Source organism: Pleurodeles waltl, chromosome 7 (assembly GCF_031143425.1).
Source record: "Pleurodeles waltl isolate 20211129_DDA chromosome 7, aPleWal1.hap1.20221129, whole genome shotgun sequence".
Classification (NCBI taxonomy): Eukaryota; Metazoa; Chordata; class Amphibia; order Caudata; family Salamandridae; genus Pleurodeles; species Pleurodeles waltl.
In genome coordinates this window covers 700,631,217-700,651,986 of record NC_090446.1, presented here as the reverse complement: position 1 = coordinate 700,651,986, position 20,770 = coordinate 700,631,217, and the positions used below count along the sequence as shown (strand labels likewise).

General features: G+C 43.8%; 1 protein-coding gene across 1 annotated transcript in view; it reads left to right on the top strand.

Annotated features, from left to right (window-relative positions):
• The window catches only part of LOC138304561 (E3 ubiquitin-protein ligase RNF14-like), a 169,559-nt gene that overhangs the window by 88,305 nt on the left and 60,484 nt on the right, over positions 1-20,770 (top strand). The window contains exon 5 of the mRNA XM_069244721.1: positions 17,462-17,690. Within this exon, the coding sequence (XP_069100822.1) occupies positions 17,462-17,690 (229 nt within the window). The remainder of the gene's footprint in view (positions 1-17,461; positions 17,691-20,770) is intronic.

Here is a 20,770-nt window from a genome sequence, read left to right as displayed (position 1 = left end):
TTGTTCAACTACACCATCGGCTTTGGGCCAGAGTGGTGTACTCTTGGTGTTTGAAGTTGAGTTGCACTAGAAATTCTTTGAACTCTTTGCCTTTTAAGGGCAGGTCATTATCACATTTGAGGATTTCAGGGATGCCCCCCATTGCAAAAGATGTCATCAAGCTGTTCTATGACTTTGTCGTGGGTTGTCGAAGATAGGTCCTGCCCCCAAAAGAAAATGTTAATGTTCGTCTGTGACTACCATGAGATTGTGTCCATTTCCTAAAGGCCCAAGAAAGTCAACTGCAACCCTCTCCAAGGCATAGGCAGAAAGATCAGACATTGTCACTGGGTGCCGCGTCACCTTGGTGGATAAACAATTGCTAATGTGGCATGCCTGCAGCTCCTTCTCGACTCACCCATCTAGCTGAGGGAACCCAACCTGATCTCTTAGTGCTCTTGGTGGCTACAACACCACGGTTTCCTTCATGGGCCAACTCAATTACCCTCTGCATTAGGCTTCCACGTATGACACTTCTTGAGACATTTAGTATTACGCCTTTTTGGGGTGACTGCTAATTGATCTTGTATTTTTTTGAACTTTTGTAATTCAACATCATCGGCAAGGGAAGGGGTACTTCTGCTCCAAGATTGTGTGGTAATCAGTTCTTTTATTATGTTCATGTCTTTATCTTCATTGGTGACAGCAATGATTTGTCCCAAAGACAGGGCTGCTGGTGTGCTGAATTTCACATTAAATTTGAGATATGCTTCAGCTGTCTCTAATGTTGAACTTTGACAATGCAGCAGCACTCATGAAAAGTAATCTGCTGGATTTTGATTCTTCCTGGTTTGGTCATAATATCAAAGTCATATTCTTGTAGTCTTAACCCCAACCTCTCAATGCAAGGGGGCATCTTAGCGTTCGGGTTTCCAAAAATTGTAAGCAACTACTGGTGATTTGTGATGATGGTGATCCGTTTTCTGTAGAGGAATACATGAAAATGTTTGCAGGCCCACACAATACCCAGACACTCTTTCTCCTGCTGAGAGTAAGCATGTTCTGTACCAGATAGGCTTCGGTTGACATAGACCACGATGTGTATCTGGGCACTCGGATGGCCATTGTGCTAAGCATGAACTGCCCTGAGCCCTATTGAGCTCGCATCAACCATTTTTTCAGTATGTAACTTGTTGTCAAAGTAGGCCATTCCCGTTTCATTCTCAATACATTTAGGCCCTCCGCCGCCCGCCAAGGTTTGACCGCCGAACGGCCGCCTTACGACATCCCCGCTGGGTCGGCGGGGGAAACAGAGTTTCCGCCCGCCGGTCCAGCTGGGATGTCGGCTGTAACATTGGAGCCGGCTCCTAATGGAGCCGGCGGTGTTGCGGCCGTGTGACGGGTGCAGCTGCACCCGTCGTGCTTTTCACTGTCTGCTGTGCAGCCAGTGAAAAGCAAGGTGGGGTTGTGCTTGGGGGCCCCTGCACTGCCCATGCCAAGTGCATGGGCAGTGCAGGGGCCCCCAGGGACCCCGTGACTCCCCTTCCCGCCAGCCTTTCCATGGAGGTCTCTACCGCCATGGACAGCCTGGCGGGAAGGGGAGTCGTAATCCCCTGGGCAGCGCTTCAAGCAGCTCTGCCCTGGCGGATTAAAACCGCCGGGACAGCCATGGCGGGAAACCGCCAGTCCCAGCAGTGCAATTGCGGCGTTGTACCGCCAGCCTGTTGGCGGTACAATCGCCAAAACAGCCCTGGCGGTCTTTGACCGCCAGGGTTGTAATGAGGCCCTTAATATCTTTGAAACTGTGATTGTGTTCCAGAGATCACTGGAACACTACATTTTTCTTTGTCAAGTCTCTCAAACAGTCATTCACTGTAGCAAAATTGCTAATTTCTTCAACAATAACTAGTCATGCCTAGAAAGGATCACAGCATGGTAATATCTTGGGGAGGGGCCAATGGATGTCACTGCCTGCGCCTTGTCAGGAGTAATTCCCCCATCAGAGAATATGTGCCCAAAAAACTTGAGTTTGGGTTTGCTGCATTCAGAGTGAGATCTGCATCAGCGAGTAGCTGGCACACGTGTGTGTGTGTTTTTTTACTGTTTCCCTAAAAACCAGTATGTCATCACTGTAATTAAAAGGTTGGATCATTCGGCGAATAACACCCTGAAATATGTCAGCAGCTGAACATACTCCAAAACTCAGTCTCTTATATCTGAACACACCAAAATGAGTTGGAAATGTAGCAGTGTACCTGCAGTTCTCTTCCAACTTGAGTTGATGGTATCCTTTATTCAGGTCAAGGCAGGAAAACACTTTGGCTCCGTTCAGTTGCATGATAATGTGCGGACCAGGGTGTCTCTCCCTCTCACTGGTTTTGTATGCCTGGTGCATATCAACGCAAATGGGCACTGCGCCACCTGCAGATCGTTCAATGATGGCATGTTTTTAGAAGGCTTTCAACTGTTTCTCTACTGCCCCTTGTACATCAAAAGCAACTCTGCGGTGTCGCTGATAAACACAGCAAAAGTCTTCATTGATATGAAGCTGTACTTTCATTTTCTTGAATTTTCCGAGTCCATGGAACAGCGATGGGAATTGCTTTGTGATCTCAGTCTGAGCACAGAGGTTGTATTTGAGGGATATCAATCCCATGTCAGCAGCAGTTCAAAACTGAGTAAACAGGCAATCCATGAAGTGCCTTGTAGAACATGAATGGTGTTTCGCACTGATGGGATTTTTATTGTTGCATTGTCGCTAGGAATCATCCTCCGCTTTGGAATTGCTCAGAAGAGGCCCAGGTATACACCTTTGTGTATGAGGGAGTGAGGCGAGGCACAGGGGATAGGCTGTTAAACATTTCTACTGGCATGATGTTAATCAATGCACCACTGGCTATGATTTAAGTTATTGGATGATCGTTCAATTTCAGTTTGATTTTGGGACTTTGTCCAAATGATGTTTGTCACTCTGTTTGGTGAGCTTTCTTTCAACTGTGATCTTCTTTACAAGTGGCCAATTCCACATGTGCACGCTGTCTTTTGGTGAGCTTTCTTTCAACTGCGATCTTCTTTACAAGTGGCCAATTCCACATGTGCACGCTCTCTTTTGGTACATATCATCAGTGCACATCCATCTTCTTTGCTGGCACTCAGTAGTTATGTTGAAGAACCTTTGTATGCTGAGCTTGATGACCATTGATTTTGCCTGGTTTCTACTTGACATAGCTGATGTTGATTTTCAGTTTTAGGGGTGTGACACGTGCTAGCACGTCTGACCTTAATAAGTAAACTTACACGGGGGCACGAATAGGTCGATTAACCTTTTGACTCGCAGTTAAGATGTTCCCACCATACCTTCGGTACATGCAGATCAATAATCGATAACCACTACACAATATCAATAATCAATAACATCAATAGTCAATAGAGTCAGTAATTTTCATGCACCATGACCTTTCAGCCATAAATAATCACACCTTTAGTAAAAGTTAAAATATTTATTTCTCTATATTAACAATGCTAAAGTCAGCTTGAACTACGACACATTCTAAGGTTATGGTGCTAATTAGTGACAAGGTCAACTCCGCTACGAGATCACATAAAAGTAGATTCAGCAAAGAAACTTATCAAACATCATTCCCTATTAGCAGATTTCCATTAGTGAGGATCCTTAACTAACATCAGATTAGCATCAGCATGTTGGGCTTCATGCAAAACAATTTAGTAAACACACATTTGGAAAAACATCTAACTCTGGTTCTATCAAAACAGTGAGGTTGGTACCTATAAAGAAAAACAAATAGACATGATAATCAACATTCTCATTCATAATACCTATCCTCATTATGGATCAGCAAGCAGAGTCAGTCTTCATCCTCAGGACATCAGTCGATCAGCAAGGCATCAGGATACAGCATCAATGTTCAGAAAATGCAAAATTTCTAAGCAGTAAAGATTAGCATGTTTCTTGTCAAGACGCAAAATGGGCATGTAGGAAGTTGGCTCTGTATATACTATCTCAGAGTAAGAGATAGTGGGCACAGAGTCCAAGGGTTCCCCTTAGAGGTAAGATAGTGGCAAAATTAAATAATTCTAATGCTCTATTTTGTGGTAGTGTGGTTGAGCAGTAGGCTTATCAGAGGGTAGTGTTAAGCATTTGTTGTACACACACAGGAAATAAATGAGGAACACACACTCAAAGACTTTATTCCAGGCCAATAGTTTTTATATAGAAAAATATATTTTCTTAATTTATTGTTAGAACCACAAGTTCAAGATTTGAAGTAAATACATAAAATGCAAGGTACTCACCACAGGTAAGTTAGGAACTTTGAATTAGAGCAATAACATATACAGTTTTTGTTAAAATGGCAATAAGCTATTTTAAAAGTAGACAGTGCAAAAATCAACATTTCCCGGAGGAGGTAATTATTGGTTAGATTGTGAGGTAAGTAAGCCACTTACAAGTCTCAGTTCCTGGGCATAGGCAGCCCACTGTTGGGGGTTCAAGGCAACCCCAAAGTTACCGCACCAGCAGCTCAGGGCCGGTCAGGTGCAGAGGTCAAAGAGGTGCCCAAAACACATAGGCGCCTATGGAGAACAGGGGTGCTCCAGTTTCAGTCTGCCAGCAGGTAAGTACCTGCGTCCGTGTGCAAAGCAGGCATCGGGTTTTGAATTGGTTTCAATGGAGGGACCTGGGGGTCACTCTAGCAGTGCAGGCAGGGCACAGGGGGCTTCTCGGGCCAGCAACCACCTGGGCTAGGCAGAGGGTCACCTGGGGGTCACTCCTGCACTGAGGTTCGGTTCCTTCTGGTCCTGGGGGCTGTGGTGCAGTGCTTGGTCCAGGTGTCGGGTCCCTTGTTACAGGCAGTCGCGGTCAGGGGGAGCCTCTGGATTCTCTCTGCAGGCGTCGCTGTGGGAGTCCTCCTTGTGGTGTAAGTTCTCTGGATCTCAAGCTGGGGGCGTCGGATGCAGAGGGTGAAGTCTCAAGCTTCCGGCGGGAAGAGTGAAGTCCTTTAAAGTTGCAAGAAAGTTGCAAAGTTGTTGTTGAAGTTGAGCAGAGCCGCTGCTCGTGGGAGTTTCTTGGTCCTTTGGTTCAGGGTAGTCCTCTGAGGCTTCAGAGGTCACTGGTCTCTGTCGAATGCGTCCCTGGTTGCAGGTTTTCGAGTCAAGAGACAGGCCGGTAGGGCTGGGGCCAAAACAGTTGTTATCTTCCGTCTTCTCTGCAGGGCTTGTAGGTCAGCAGTCCTTCTTCTTTGTTAAGGTTGCAGGAATCTGATTTCCTGGGTTCTTGGGTGCCCCTAAATACTAAATTTAGGGGTGTGTTTAGGTCTGGGAGGGCAGTAGCCAATGGTCATGCACATATGCCCTCATCTGTGGTATAGTGCACCCTGCCTTAGGGCTGTAAGGCCTGCTAGAGGGGTGACTTACCTATGCCACAGGCAGTTTGAGGTTGGCATGGCACTCTGAGGGGAGTGCCATGTCGACTTAGTCATTTTCTCCCCACCAGCACACACAAGCTGTGAGGCAGTGTGCATGTGTTGAGTGAGGGGTCCCCAGGGTGGCATAAGACATGATGCAGCCCTTTAGAGACCTTCCCAGGCATCAGGGCCCTTGGTACCAGGGGTACCAGCTACCAGGGACTTATCTGAGTGTCAAGGCTGTGCCAATTGTGGAAGCAAAGGTACAGTTTAGGGAAAGAACACTGGTGCTGGGGCCTGTTTAGCAGGTTCCCAGCACACTTTCAATCATAACTCGGCATCAGCAAAAGGCAAAAAGTCAGGGGGTAACCATGCCAAAGAGACATTTCCTTACAGGCCAAGAATGAGCCATGGGCACATGCGCAATGCTTAAGGCAAAATGTAAAGTGCAGAATGCTGGTTTCTCTCAGTGCAGTTTCATTAAGTTCAAATCATTAAAACTACTTCCCAAATCCCCATTGGTCAAGGGATCGCATGTTCACACTATGTCCAATAAAACTAAAACTCCAAATCTATGAATTCTACCACTACTCCATTCACATGTGGTTGATTGGTTGTCCTGCAATGTCCTCATCATCCAGCTCATCAGGTAACAATATTGTTGCAGCTTCAACTCCAGTCAGTGTCTCCATTGTTCTCCTCCTGAGAAAGTCAGTCTCACACACTTTACACACAAAATGTTACATTAGCAAGAACAGCATCTTCTAGCAGTCGGTTCTCATGAGAAAAGATTCTCAGCTGTGAGCACATTTACAAAATGCAATGGAAATTCGCAATTTAGCTCTCTAGGTCAGCCATTTATTAAAACGTTAAGAAATACAGCTTGACATGAAACCTGGCAAGTAGGCCAAGACCTTCACTAACTTAAGGCCTACAATGAATAAAGCTAATACATAATGCATAACCTTTAATATGACATATTACTACATTAGTCAAACATATATTCAACATTTCCTAGCATTAGACTATTAATAAGTACACTTCGTGAACATTGGCGGCCACTCATCGTAATCACATTTTCAAATGCGTGCATTATTTTTCTGTTATTAGTATTCTCTACCCAAATCCATGATTCAGAGTACATTAATACTCATTAATATTTTTTTTAAAAACACCTGCGCTAGCAATCCCTCCTCTGATGACTAAATGTGTCATCACACTAACTTCCACTCACAAATTTTTTCGCATCAGCTAAAATTCTGTCAATTCAATCCCTTCATACCTTTTTTCCCTTTTTCAATTTGCCCTGTACAATTTTTCCCTTTTCTTTTCTTCCCTCCTCTGATTATTCTTCGATCTTTTCAGTTTAATTATTTTGCATAATTTACACAATCCCCATATTCCAATTAGGCAAACCACAATAATTAATATCCACTGCTTTCAATAGAATCACATTCCAAATGTTGCTGAGTCGATTTCCCACTGAAGCAAAACCTTTGCTAATTTTTTTCCAAGCACCTGGCTCTTTCTATTCTTTCAAATATGCGCTTTCATTAGTCATATTACTAAGTAAGACTCAAATTAAGTAATCATTCTACAGACTCGCTAAAAGAATGTCTAAAGCAAGACGATTCTGAAGAGTCATAGCGCTTTCAGAAGCGAATTCAATATCAGAAGTGAGTATTTCCCCTGAAAAATTTGTCAGCATGTTAGCCACAATAGTAGACAACTTTTGAATCTTTATCAAGTTCAGAATGACTCCCACTGAAGAAATCATTGCTCCAAATATGTCTCCCACTATACTAGAAGGAGATTCCCTTCTTTCTCTCATGTGATGTAATTCAGTCACTTTTGGAAACTTCTTCAGATCATTCATTTGATAAATCTTTGGGAAAACTATCCCCAAGTAACATGTCCCACACCATCCTTTTGGAAGATGGTAATAAGCATTAAGACCACAGATAAAATAAATTCCAGGAATCGCCGGGTCCCGCCCATTCACCATAAACGTCCATTTACTTAGAAACAAAAACACATGCTTACATTCACTTGTTCCCACAAATAAAGTGTCAGTGCATGATTTACGCCTATTTATACAAAGTTTCCAGACTCCTTCACTTAGATCTTCACTCCTTGTTGTTTCTACTTCTTCCTTGATTGTTGCCTCAACAACCACTTCCTTTTCCTTTCCTTGCGACTCTGGCCACTTATCTCCTTTTAGTGATCCTTTTGCCAGTGTTCTCTTTAGAGATGAACAGGAAACTTCCCTTTGTTCTGCGGTGTTTTCTCTTGACGGACGGTTCAGGAGGAGTCAGATCACAATGACTTTGATCCACCTCAACTCCTTTCCCCTCTGGGTCTTGCAATTGCTCTGTTTGTCTCTCAAGATCATCTGCTTCTAGGAAAGCCCTCCTTTGACTAGGCTTTCTTGCAGCCTCAATTGAGATTGGCTCCCCGTCACCCTCCTGGAGGTCTTCTCCTTCGTCTCTCACAGGAGTGACTGAACCATCCTCTACTGGCTCAGATCTGGTCTCAGTTCCTCTTTGTTCTCTTTCCGTCCCTGAGACTTGTTTCACTGTTGTTGGCACTCTCAACAACTCTTCTTCCTCATGATCCAGTGGACATGCCACTTTCCTTGTGTGACTGGCATGGATCCTATTCAGAATTCCAGTGCACTTCACAGCTGTGGTAGTTGTCAGAACTATCTGGAATGGTCCTTTCCAACGAGGCTCAAAACACCTTTTCCTCACCTATTTCCGGGCCACAAACCAATCTGCGGCTCTCAGGTTGTGCTCTGGGTCGTGGATCATTGGCAACGTGGTGACTTCCACCAGCTGAGACAAAGAGCAAACCACATCAGCCAGACCTTTGCAGTAGTACAACACCATATCATCTGTAATGTTGACAAGTGCATTTGCAGGCACCGCTGGTAACCTCATGGGTCAGCCCATAAGGATTTCATGCGGTGACAATCCTGTCTTCCTGTCGGGTGTGTTTCTCATTGACATCAAAACTAAAGGCAATGCGTCAGGCCATTTCAAATTTGTGGACGCACACATCTTCGTAACTCTTGACTTCAAGGTACTATTCATCTGCTCTGCTAGTCCTGATACTTTAGGGCAGTAACTACAATGCAGCTTCTGCTTAATGTTCAATGCTGCACACAGTAATTTAATTACTTCATTGTTGAAGTGACTTCCCCTATCTGATTCTAAAGAGATCGGAAAGCTGAAACGTGGTATCAGTTCCCTAAGCAGTAGTTTCGCTACTGTAAGACTATCATTTCTTTGTGTAGGGTAATCTTCAGTCTAGTGACAAAAAATGCAAACAATCACCAACACATATCTCAAACCTCCACACACAGCCATCTCAATAAAATCCATCTGCATTCTGCTGAATAGACCTGCTGCTCTTCCAGTGTGGCTGAAATTAACCACGGACCCTTTCCCCGTGTTCAATTGTTGGCAAATGACACAACAATGGCAAACTGCTTCAGCAACCTGTCTAAACCTGGAGTTTAGCCAATCATGTTTGAACAACCGGATCATGGCAGCCCTCCCAACATGTGCTTGGCCATGATAATACCTAGCCATCTGAGACAGCAGACTATTTGGCAAAACAAATTGACCCTCTTCTGAAACCAACAATGAATCTTGTCTTTGCACACATTTCATCTTGCTCCATGAACGTTCTTCGTCCCTGTCATCATTATTCTACAACATTTTCAATTCCTCCAAGATGTCAATTACTTTCAGTGCAAAACTTGGACATGTTTTGTCTTCTTCAGGTAACAGTTCCCATTTATCTTTGAACAATATTCAGTTCAATGCGCAAAACCTTGTGACTTGATCTGATATCTATCTCCCAATGACACAAAGTCCTGCGGCTTCAGATGTGCACCACATTTCACCATGGCAATCTTTTCAGTCATTTGAATAGCATGTAACATTTCTTTAATCCTTTCACCGTTTCTCACGGGTGACCCAGAAGAGGTCATGAAGCCTCTCTGTGACCACAACTGACCAAAGTCATGGACTATTGCAAATCCATACTGGCTATCCATATAGATTGTAACTTTCAGCTGAGCAGAAACATGGCACGCTCTAATAAGGGCTACCAGTTCTGCTACCTGGGCAGAATACACTCCTCAAAGCCAAGAAGCTTCCAAAATACCAGTAATTGTGCACACAGCATATCCTGCTCTTAGTGTCCCTGCATTGTCCCTCAGACAGGAACCATCAACAAAGATAATTTGGTCATTCTCTTCCAATCGGGTATCACTAATGTCAGGTCTCGGTTTTGTGCACAAGTCAGTTACTTCAAGACAATTATGCTCAACACCTTCCATCTTTTCAATTTCAACATTTGTATTCAGGAGTAAAGTTGCTGGGTTCAGCACTGTACATCCTTTCAGTGACACATTTGGTGACCCTAGAATACTTGTTTCATATCTGGTCAACCTCGCACCAGTCAAAAATGGGGTTTTCGTCTTTTTAAGTAGAATCTCAATAGAGTTACAGCCAAGGGATGTCCCATCACAATGCCTTCACACTGTGTAAGGCTTTGCCCAACCGCTGCAGCTGTGTGCAAACAACCTAGTAAGGCTGCTGCAACTGGGCCCAAAGTAGTTGAAAAATATGCTACTGGGCGGTTTACACCTCCATGGACCTGTGTCAAGACAGACAAAGAAGATGCATTACGCTCATGACAAAACAATGTGAAGGGTTTCGTGTAGTCAGGCATACCCAAAGCTGGAACCTTGCACAGACTCTCTCAATTCAGTGAACGCTTTCATTCCAGACTGGTCTATCACTATAGGATCAGTAACTTCCTTATGAGTCAGCTTCTGCAATGGTCTCGAAATAACTGAAAAATTTGGGATCCATTGGCGACAGTAGCCTACCATCCCTAAAAACATCCTGACATCTCCCTGTGTCATCGAGGGATTTATCTTTAAATGGCTGCAATCCTTTCTCTGTATATCTTTCTTGATCCTTTCTCAATCTGGTGACCTAAGTATTTCACAGCTTTTTGACAGTATTGCAATTTAAGCAAAGACACTTTGCGACCATTCTTTCTCAAGTGGTTTAATAAGGGATTCATATCATATTCGCACTCGTTCCTTGTTTTGGACGCAACCAGCAAGTCATCAATGTACTGTACCAAGTTTGATTAGAAAGGCAATTCCAATATCTCCAAAGATCTGATTGAATATGGAAGGTGACTCTGAAAACCCTTGAGGAATTTTGCACCAACAATAAACTCAATCCAGAAATTTGAAACAAAAGAGAAATTGGCTATCCTCATGGAGAGGCACCGAAAAGAAAGCTTGTGGCAAATCAATGACAGTAAACCACTCAGCATCACATGGAATCTGAAACATTATCATGGCTGGATTTTGCACCACAGGGCAACGTTTGATCACAATCTCATTTATTTTTCTCAAATCCTGGACAATTCGAACTTTCCCACAGGGCTTTTTCAAATCCATTATCGGTGAATTACATAGACTGCTCAATACTTCCTACAAACCCCTTGCTTTACAAAGTCTGCAATTATCTGGGCGACCTTCATAAGGACATCTTGCAGCATGTGGTACTGCAGAAGTTGAGGAAAAACTGCATTCAGCTTTACAGTAACTTTAACTCGCTCAACTCCCTTTATCAGACCTACCTCTTTTCCTGTCAAATCCCACACTTTCTCCTTAACCATTCCCTGCAAATCAGGATGTATTCCTCATTTGTAGTTTCACCTTCTAAATCTGGGGCTTGGTTGTCTTCATCATCACTATTCGTCTGAATCTCAGTTCCATTATTTGATCAACTAATCGAACATTTCGTTTTACAAAGCAAGTCTCTTCCCAGTAGGGATACCGGACTTGAATCGCAGACTACGAATTTGTGCTATCCCTGAAAGTTGCCAATTTTACCCTGAACTGGTTCTGTAATGGGGTTGGTCAATACTGATTCGCTACTCCTACAATATGAACTGTTTTACTTGAAAAGGGAAAGTTTGGAACTTTTGCACTTCTTACTGTAGAGCGCGTAGCTCCTGTGTCAACCAAGAATGAAACTCTGTGACCCATAACCTTTCCCTTCACATAGGAACCTCTCTGATCTACTTCTAAGAAAGTTGCAAGCACACATGACTTCTCATCTGAACTGCCGCTCATTCAGTCATCATTTATTCCATTCTCGCTGTGTAACGGGAATTGGCGCACTGTGTTATTACTTTGATTAAGCCTCTGACCCGTGACCTGTTGAGAAAGCATCATCTGTTGCATTTCCATTGGGGCTTGAGGTATTTGAATTTGTTCTCTAGGTAACATGGGAACCTGCTGTTGCATTGGCTACAACTGTGTCATTTGTAAACGTGGCATTTGTACCTGCTGCAGGGGTTGAAAATTCTGCCCTTGATTCATATTATTTTGAAAATTTGGATTATGACCTCTCACTCTTGGCCCCCTCATGTTCTGGAACAAATTGATGTCATTACTTTGCTGAACGACACCTTCCTGCACCAACATCGGACACTCCTGTTTCCAATGTCCAACAGCTCCACAAACATGACATGGCAATAATTTCTTCATTCCTTGCACTTCATTCTGAACCCCTATGGTACCCAAGCCTGGACCACGATTCACATTACCACCGCGACCTCTACCTCTCATCTGGGGCTGAAACATCATGTTACCCTGCTGCTGCGGTAACTGTTGTGGAAAATTCAGTTGCATACCTATTTGAGCAGCTTTAATCTGCATCACCATTGCCTTCTCTTTCAGCTATCTCTGCTTCAACTCAATCTCATCACTACAGTACTTTGCATCCTGCAACACCTCATCAATCGGCTTTGTTTTCCTGCAAATCAAATGACTCTTAATTATCTGGCTAATTTGAGGTCTCAACCCTTCCATAAATCTGAACACAAAAGGAATCATGTGTCTCGCCTCAATTGTCTCTGTACCACTGTAATGCTTGAACACCTGCAACAGTCTCTCATAATACGTATGTATCCACTCCTTTGCTTCCTGAGCTGTCCTGTCAATTCTCTGCTAATCAATATTCTTGGGTGAAATTCTCGTTTTCAAAAATTCTAGCACCTTATAGTAATATTTCATTACCTAAGGAGATGTTGCACTTGTATTTTTAGCTTTCTCTGGTTTGCTTGTTGACCAATCCACCCTCCTCTTACTCTCTATCTACATATCAGCTGGAACCACTATCTCTAGTAATGTGTTCGAACCTTCCCACAGGCACTTTGCAAGTTTCACAAACCTGTCTGTCTGCTGATACCACTCTACTGGCTTCTCTCTCAATTTTGGATAATTATTTGTAAATGATAGAATGTCACTTCTGTTCCAAGGGACATGAATACAATTCCCTCCTGGAATCTCTCTCATTGGTAAAATGTTGACTGGATCTTGGCCATGCTGCACATTTGCAGTCAGCTCCACAGAATCCCTTTTTCTTTTTACTCTTTTCTTCACCCACCTGCCTTCCCATTTGTCTAATGGTCCCCAAGTCTGGGCACTTTGAAACAATTCCTTAAGGTGTGCCTTCATTTCGGCAGATCTCATGTGTTCAAAATCTTTAGCCTCAAAATCTAATCTGTAACTCCTTTTCAAATGCTTTGTTTTCTCTATTTCTACACCATACTGCTAGGTCTGCTGGTTTCTGGTGCACATTGCTCACTTCCCTCAGAATCTTCGGGCACAAATATCTCAGCTCTGCCTCTGTGTAGGATTCTAACCTGTTCACACTCATAGTTTCCTCAATGAGTTCACCCAACACTCTGTGGGGTATTCAGCTTGTTCAGCCATTCAGTCAACTGCTGAGATGTCAAACTTTACAATGAAATGTTACTGGTTTGGACTGGTGGCACCTGCTGTGCAACTGCATTTGGGGTCTACGGTGTCAACAATTTCAAACTCTGGCTGACGTTTGACCCTACCATAGTATCTGAAAGAGCTACAAATGGACTGAGGTCTAACAATGATCTTGATCTGTCAAAAGTCTGCCCCGCAGTAGAGACTACTAGAGCATTTTCATTATGTTCTCCCTTCATTATATTTTGGGACATGGCACCCTGCTCACTTACAGCAGGTTTCCTCTGTACAAATAAGGGTACGGCTGGACCAACAGTAATAGTTAGTGATATAGCATCTAGGGTTGGTCTAGCACTTACGCTCTGTAGGAGATTAACTCCCATGTTCTGATTCATCATTGAAGACATATCTTACTGTGACCCGGTTACTGGAGTGAATCTTGGCATTACCTACGGCTGCACTTGGGGCAGTAAAAGTGGACTTGGTTAAGTCTGAACCAACATGGGTCTCGGGTAATCCTGTTCTCTAGGCACCATTAATTTCAAAGTTGTTTCCATAATGGGCACATCAGGGTATATTCTCTGAACCTGTGGCAGTTGCACCTGATTTTGCACTACAGGAGTAGTAGGCACATTAAGACCACTCTGCATTGCATTCTGTGTCAGGCTAGTATTAACTTGCATCGGACTCATTGTCCCATTAACCTGTGTCAGAGCTGTGGGATCAGCACTGGTGCTCTGACCACTCTCATGTGCTGCATATGGTGGTGGGCGATTTCTCAATAACTGTAAAATGAACTCATCATCATCTGATTCCTTCTCCACTGTTGAAGACTTTCTAGCCTCCCTACTTTCAGACGGACTTCTGTTAGTCTTTTTAGTAGCGTTCCTTCCTTCCTTCCCATTGTCCTGCGTAATTGCCGGAAACACTTTAATTCCGTGCAGAGTCTCCATCCTCCAAACTCTCTGATCACTGTCCCACCTAGTCTCTGCTAAAGTCTTTTCTGCCTTTCTCATCCTCCTCTCGAATTTCTGTTGCTGTCTAGCTACTAGCTCCTAAATCGCTAATGCCTCAAATTGTGCTGGTCTCAGAAGGGGCTTTGATTCATGTAGCATCATTCTAAAATGCTCTAGAACCCTCAAATTGAATGTCCCATTTGTAGGAAACGCTATCTGTCACTTTGCACCATTGCTTTAGCCAAAGACATGGCGCAACACCCCTTTCTTCCGTTACAATGTAAGCTGGTGTACCTTCTGGCGGTGTAGCCTCGCCTATACTCGTGGTAATATACATATCTCCCCTTAAAGCACTCTTAAAAGCTTTGACAAATGTAATCTTTTTGACCTTTTGTTATTCAAAATCAAATCAGGAAGTAAATTTTAATCCCAGAATTCCCTTCACCTACTATCTTCACCAATTGCCTCACACGGACGGCTGCCAATCCATACGCAACCCTTCTCACTAACCGACCTATCCCAGCGCAGCTCCAATGACGTCACGCTCACATGTACTGCGGCTGACAAAGTCTTGTGGCTTGTCCTCCCAAACTTTGATTCACTCAAAACTAATGCAAACATTGCCAGCCACACGTCGTAATCACATTTTCAAATGTGTTTATTATTTTTCTATGTTATTATATTCTCTACCCAAATCCATTATTCAGAGTACATGAATACTCATTAATAATTTTTATTAAAACACCTGTGCTAGCACACGAATGCTTCTGGAACGTTTTTGCTGGCATTTTCTCTTGCAGCCTTGATGCACTGAAGTTTTCTTTGGTTAGGCACACAGTTAGGAAATGGTTCTCTTTCCTAGAACTTTTGCAATCTTGTCATACAACTGGACATTTACCTTCAAGGGGAAATGTAAACCCACATTGAAAGCATAGCTTTGTTTTCTCTGAAGACTTTGACCTGCATGTATCTTGTTTATGCATGTGCTTCCTTTTCCGGTCAATGCCGATTCATGGTGTGCCGTTAATGCTTTCGTGTCTGCACCTTGTTGACCTAATTGTTCTAAAAAAAAATGACTTACACCAGGCAGCGCCGGCGTAGGGGAAAATGGAGCTTGGGCGTCAAAAAATGGGACAAGTCAGGCTGAGGCAAAATTTTCACCTCAACCCGATTTGCGCCATTTTTTTTTACTCCCAACCCCCATTTAAATGACTCCTGTCTTAGCAAAGACAGGAGTCATGCCCCCTTGCCCAATGGCCACGCCCAGGGGACTTCTGTCCCCTGGGCATGGTCATTGGGCATAGTGGCATGTAGGGGGGCACAAATCAGGCCCCCCTATGCCACCCAAAAAAAAAAAAAATACTTACCTGAACTTACCTTAAGTTCCCTGGGATGGGTCCCTCTATCCTTGGGTGTCCTCCTGGGGTGGGCAAGGGTGGCAGGGAGTGTCCCTGGGGGCATGGGAGGGCACCTCTGGGCTCCTTCCGAGCCCACAGGTCCCTTAACGCCTGCCCTGACCAGGCGTTAAAAAATGACGCTAAAGCGGCTGGACGTCATTTTTTTTGACCCGCCCACTCCCGGGCGTCATTTTTGCCCGGGAGTGTAAATACGGCGCACATGCCTCGGAGTCATTTTTTAGAAGGGAACGCCTACCTTGCATATCATTAACGCAAGGAAGGTGTCCACGCTAAAAAATGACGCAAACTCCAAGATCTTTGGCGCTAGACGGGTCTAACGCCAAAGTATAAATATGGAGTTAGTTTTGCGTCGGATTTGCGTAAAAAAAACCGACGCAAATCCGGCGCAAACAGAGTATAAATATGCCCCTGTGTGTTTCTCTTAGCATGGACCTTCTAAACAAATCTGAAAGGCAGTCATCATTGATTCTGAGGCGCATGGCTTCTTCATCAGTGAAGTTGCACAACTTGCCATGTTTAATGAGTGCATCAAGTCTTTCAACAAGCTGAGCCATTGTTTCATCAACATGTTGTTGCACTTGCTTGAAGATATACCTTTCATAGTTGACATTAAGCATTGGATTGAACTTGGCCTCTAAAGCTTCTTTTACCTTTTGATAGGATTTTTTCATCAGTCTGTGAGATTATTTTTAGCACTTCTTTCACTCCATTGCCTGCAAGGTTTTTAAAATATTTGATGATCTTCTTGTCATCTTCTTCCTGTACTACATCTATGAAGTCATTGGACGCTTCAATCCACTCAGCCTACCTGCCACCAATGTTTTGCTTCTTAGAAGTGTCAAAAGGCGGTAGTGGCTTCAAGAACTCTACTGCATTGTATTTCGTGCCTCCTTCTGCCACCTTTGAGAGCACTTGCTGTTCAGACACCTTTCATGGCACAGGGTAGCACTAACAACTCCTTCAAGCAGAGGTCGCTGATATAGTATAAGCCGCTGTGTGATTCATTTGCCCTTAAAGGTGAGTAAGTTCTCTGTTTCTCATATATTGCTGAAATTATCAATATTTCCTGCTTCGTTTGAATACTAGTTCTGTATTTGGGGCACAGCGCAGCGTCTCTGTTGACCACATCATCAGCGGTTTTGGCAAGCACTTTGATTGTGCTCCTCTGCAGGGCCTTCAATCTCTTCTGCGACTGTGTACAGGCTAACGCAGGGTTTTGACTCCACATGTGCCAATCGCAGACTGCTCTGTTTCGAGTCTGGGCACACTCAACACACACAAGCAGTTTGCCGTATCGTTGGAAACTCTAAGGGAGAGTCTTGTCTTCTCAAGCACAGATCCGCTACTTATCGCCAGTTACAGTGTTTTCCCCAGCCCAGGAGCATGCAGATAAATTACACCACGTGGGAGCTGTAGTAAAACTTTACTTTATTCTTCAGTATACTCTCACACACTGCGCATTCCATCATACTTTCCATTAAACACACACTAACACCTCCCCACACATTACAGACTTCCTGTTCAGAGTCCACCCAGAACCACGTCTAGTGCCATTACATCAATATGCTACACACACCACAATTGTTAATTGTGATAGGCCTGGTAATACATGGGTATTATTGGGCCCATTGGAATAAACAGTCCACTCATAATGAAGGCCAAAAAGGAGTTACACTTTTTTGCTGGTATTATCCTTCCTGGTTTGTCAGCCTTATTGGTATTCTGAGCAGTGCAGCAAAAGGGATTGTCCTTCCATTTTCTCTGTTAGTATTTAAGTCAGGCAGCAGTTTCTTGATAATCATAGGAAAGGAAGGCTGATATCCATATACGTTTAACGGGACAACAGTTGTCTTTCTACAGGTCAAGGAGCTGGTTGCAGAAGAGTTATTTTCACGCTACGACCGGCTTCTCCTGCAGTCCAGCTTAAACTCTATGGCAGATGTGGTTTACTGCCCCCGGCTGAACTGCCAAACTCCAGTGGTTAAGGAACCTGGAGGTACCATGGGAATCTGCTCCAACTGCCGCTATGCCTTTTGTGACTTATGTAAAATGACTTATCATGGTGTCACACCCTGCGCACAACCTGAAGGTGAGTTGATTAGTACGTCAAACAAGGTACTGTTGAAAATCCTCGGCCATTTGTTTTGTTTGGATTTCACCTCATTGAATACCTTTTAAAACTAGACGTCTTCTCTGCCCGGTGAAAACATGTTTCTCTCAGATGACTTCTTAAAATATGAATCCTGATTTTTGTCATTGATACCATTGTTTATGTATATTTCCGCATTAGATATGTTTCCCTGGAACAAGCCTTTAAAAATAGTTTGTGGCAGAGGCTTTCGGGTTGATAGTGTCAACATGAATCTCCATAAAGCCGGTTAATGTAATAGTAGAGGCATCGCTCAAAAAAGTGATCATAGTACGATTTTGCCTGTATTGCATTTGAGTGCTGGCCTTTGTATTTCCATGGTGTGTAAGTCTGGTGATGAGTGTGTGGTGGGAGACGGTGTCAAAAGCAGCAGTGAGGTTGAGGGCTTTGGTCTGTCCACGGTCGAGGATAGTGCATATGTCGTCCGTGGCAGTGATGCTAACTGTTTCGGTACTATAGTTGTTTTCAGAATCCTGATTGTGATTTACCCAGGAGTTTGTGACTTTCTAGGTGGTCAGAGAATTCTCTGATAAAGGTCTACCCAATGACTTTGGCTGGGAAGGGGTGCAGTGAGATGAGTCTGTAGTTGCTGAGTACTTCTTCATCAGCTGAGGGTTCTTTGAGGACGGGGGTGACTTCAGTGTGTTTCCAGCTACCTAGGAAGGTGGCAGTCTTGAGGAAGGTGTTGATGATGGAAGTGAGTGCAGCTCTGATTGTGGCTGTTCCCAGGTTGTAGATATGGTGGGGGCAGCAGTCCGTGGGTGCCCGTTCATTATTGCTGCAGTATCCTCGATGGACAGGGGGTTGCATGCTGTCAGTTGGTAGTCTTTGGTTGATTATAAAACAATAAAGATTTCGAAATAAAAAATATACTCTGTTTGTATACCGGTCAGATAACTGCTGTCACAATAAAATGTACACTTAACGGCAAGTAATGATTCCATGCTGCATCTCATCTATTTGCTGAAAAGAAGATTATTTTATTTTCTCTGCAGTGGAGGAAAACAATTGATATTACAGGTGAGGTTGATCTCCGCTGTCACACTCACAGAAATCCTACTGAAGTAGTTAGTTTGGTAAATCCAATGTAACATTGTTCATTTTCAGCATATTTTGGTGAAATGGTAAAGCTAAGATAAAATGTCAGGTATCCTAGTTTCATTGCTACAATATAACCACTGAACAATATCCAGTTCTGTTTGTTAGCCCTCCCAACTGATTTGCCCACAATGTTAGTGGTCCTGTCAAGATGTATTTTTGTAGCACTGTCTATCTGTTTTGAGCCTCTTTTCGCTAATCTGAAAAACATGAGTAAATTGCAAAACCTTTTATTTGGGTCTTGTGGCAGAAGGTGTTTACTGGGCAGTAACCGTAGTGGATACTGATGTGTACAATTGGTGTTTAGAGACTTAAGACTATTTCATTCCATTTGGATAACTGAGTTGTTTATGTTTTATACTAGTCTCTTAAAAGAGACAATAGTGAGCAGTTAAGACTTACTGCAGGAAGTTGTAAAATGATTAGCACTCAAAAGCAGTATGACAGAGTATTCTCGCACGATGAGCTCACTACCTGACCAAGTTATATATTTTAGGATGGCATGATTTAGAGGAGGGGTGGTGAAGTGAAACCCCAAAAATGTATTCAACAACTCATAGTCCCCCCAACAGAAACATATATCTTCTGATGTCTCTGCATGACCAATGTGCATGCCCAGACGTGGGTCCGTTGCTCACTGTACCACTGGATTCAAGTTAGACTGGCTGAAGAGTTGTGATGCCCCGAAACTGGTTCCAGGATGCTTGTTTCCGGTCCAGGGAGGAGCAGGCCTGGCAGTGCAGGCTAGACTGTTCCCATGGAGAACAGGGTCAAGACTGATTTTCATATGGATGAGTCCAAAAACGGGGTGCCTTAATGAGCAAAAGAATGATGGATTAAACCCAGATCTGTTAATGGGGGTGTGTTTGAAAAGTTTCAGCACTCTGTCCATCATCCTTTTGTGTTGCTACAGTTGCCCTAAGTGGCCAGGGTATTCCCAGACCCAGATGTGGGTTTCTTGCTCACTGTGCCACCGGGTTCAAGCTAGCTAGCTGAAGAGGGGTGATACCCCGAAACTGATCCCAGGATGCTTGCTTCCAGTCCAAGAATGACCTGGCATTGGCAGGTTGGGCTGAACTGTTCCCATGGGGAATCGGATCAAGACCGATTTGCACATGGCTGGATCCAAAACTGGGATGGTATGGTGAGCAAAAGAACAATGGATTATACCCAGTTCTGTGACTGGTGGTGAGTGTTTGAAAAGGTTTCAGCACCCCTTCCAACATCCTTTTGTGTTGCTAAAGTTGCCCTAAATGGCCAGGGTAGGCCCAGAAGGGGGTGCGTTGCTTACTGTGCCACTGGATTTAAACTAGTCTGGCTGAAGAGGGGTGATACCCCGAAATCGGTCCCAGGGAGGACCTTGCCTGTCAGTTCACCCTGGACTGTTCCCATGGGGAACAGGGTCAAGACTGATTTGCATATGGCTGAGTCCAAACTGGGGTGTCATGGTGAGCAAAAGAATGATAGATTAAACCCATATCTGTGATTGGGGGTAAGTGTTTGAAAAGTTTCAGCACTCCGTCCATCATCCTTTTGTGTTACTCTAGAATTCATGCCAATCAAAGGTGTAATGTTTTACAAGCAGTACATTTTCAGATTTTTTGTATGCCTATGGAGTAAGGTTTCCCTAAAATAAAACAATTTTCCAATTTTTTTCTAGCAATTCTGTGATAGGTAAAATAAGTGCACACATAAGTACATGGCGTTTCACTTTCTGAAACATTACTAGACGATGAGTGAAGTCTGCATTTCAACTGGATCCAACTGCATCTCAACTCAACACTTCCTGTCCCCGTGCCTGGGTCTCCCTGTCTCAGTCTGTTAATGTTCCCTTGTTTGTTGGCTCAGCTGTGTATCACTGGCCCAGTGTCCCATTATCCTACTCCCTGTGTCTCTTCATCCCCGTCCTAGTGTCAGTGCCT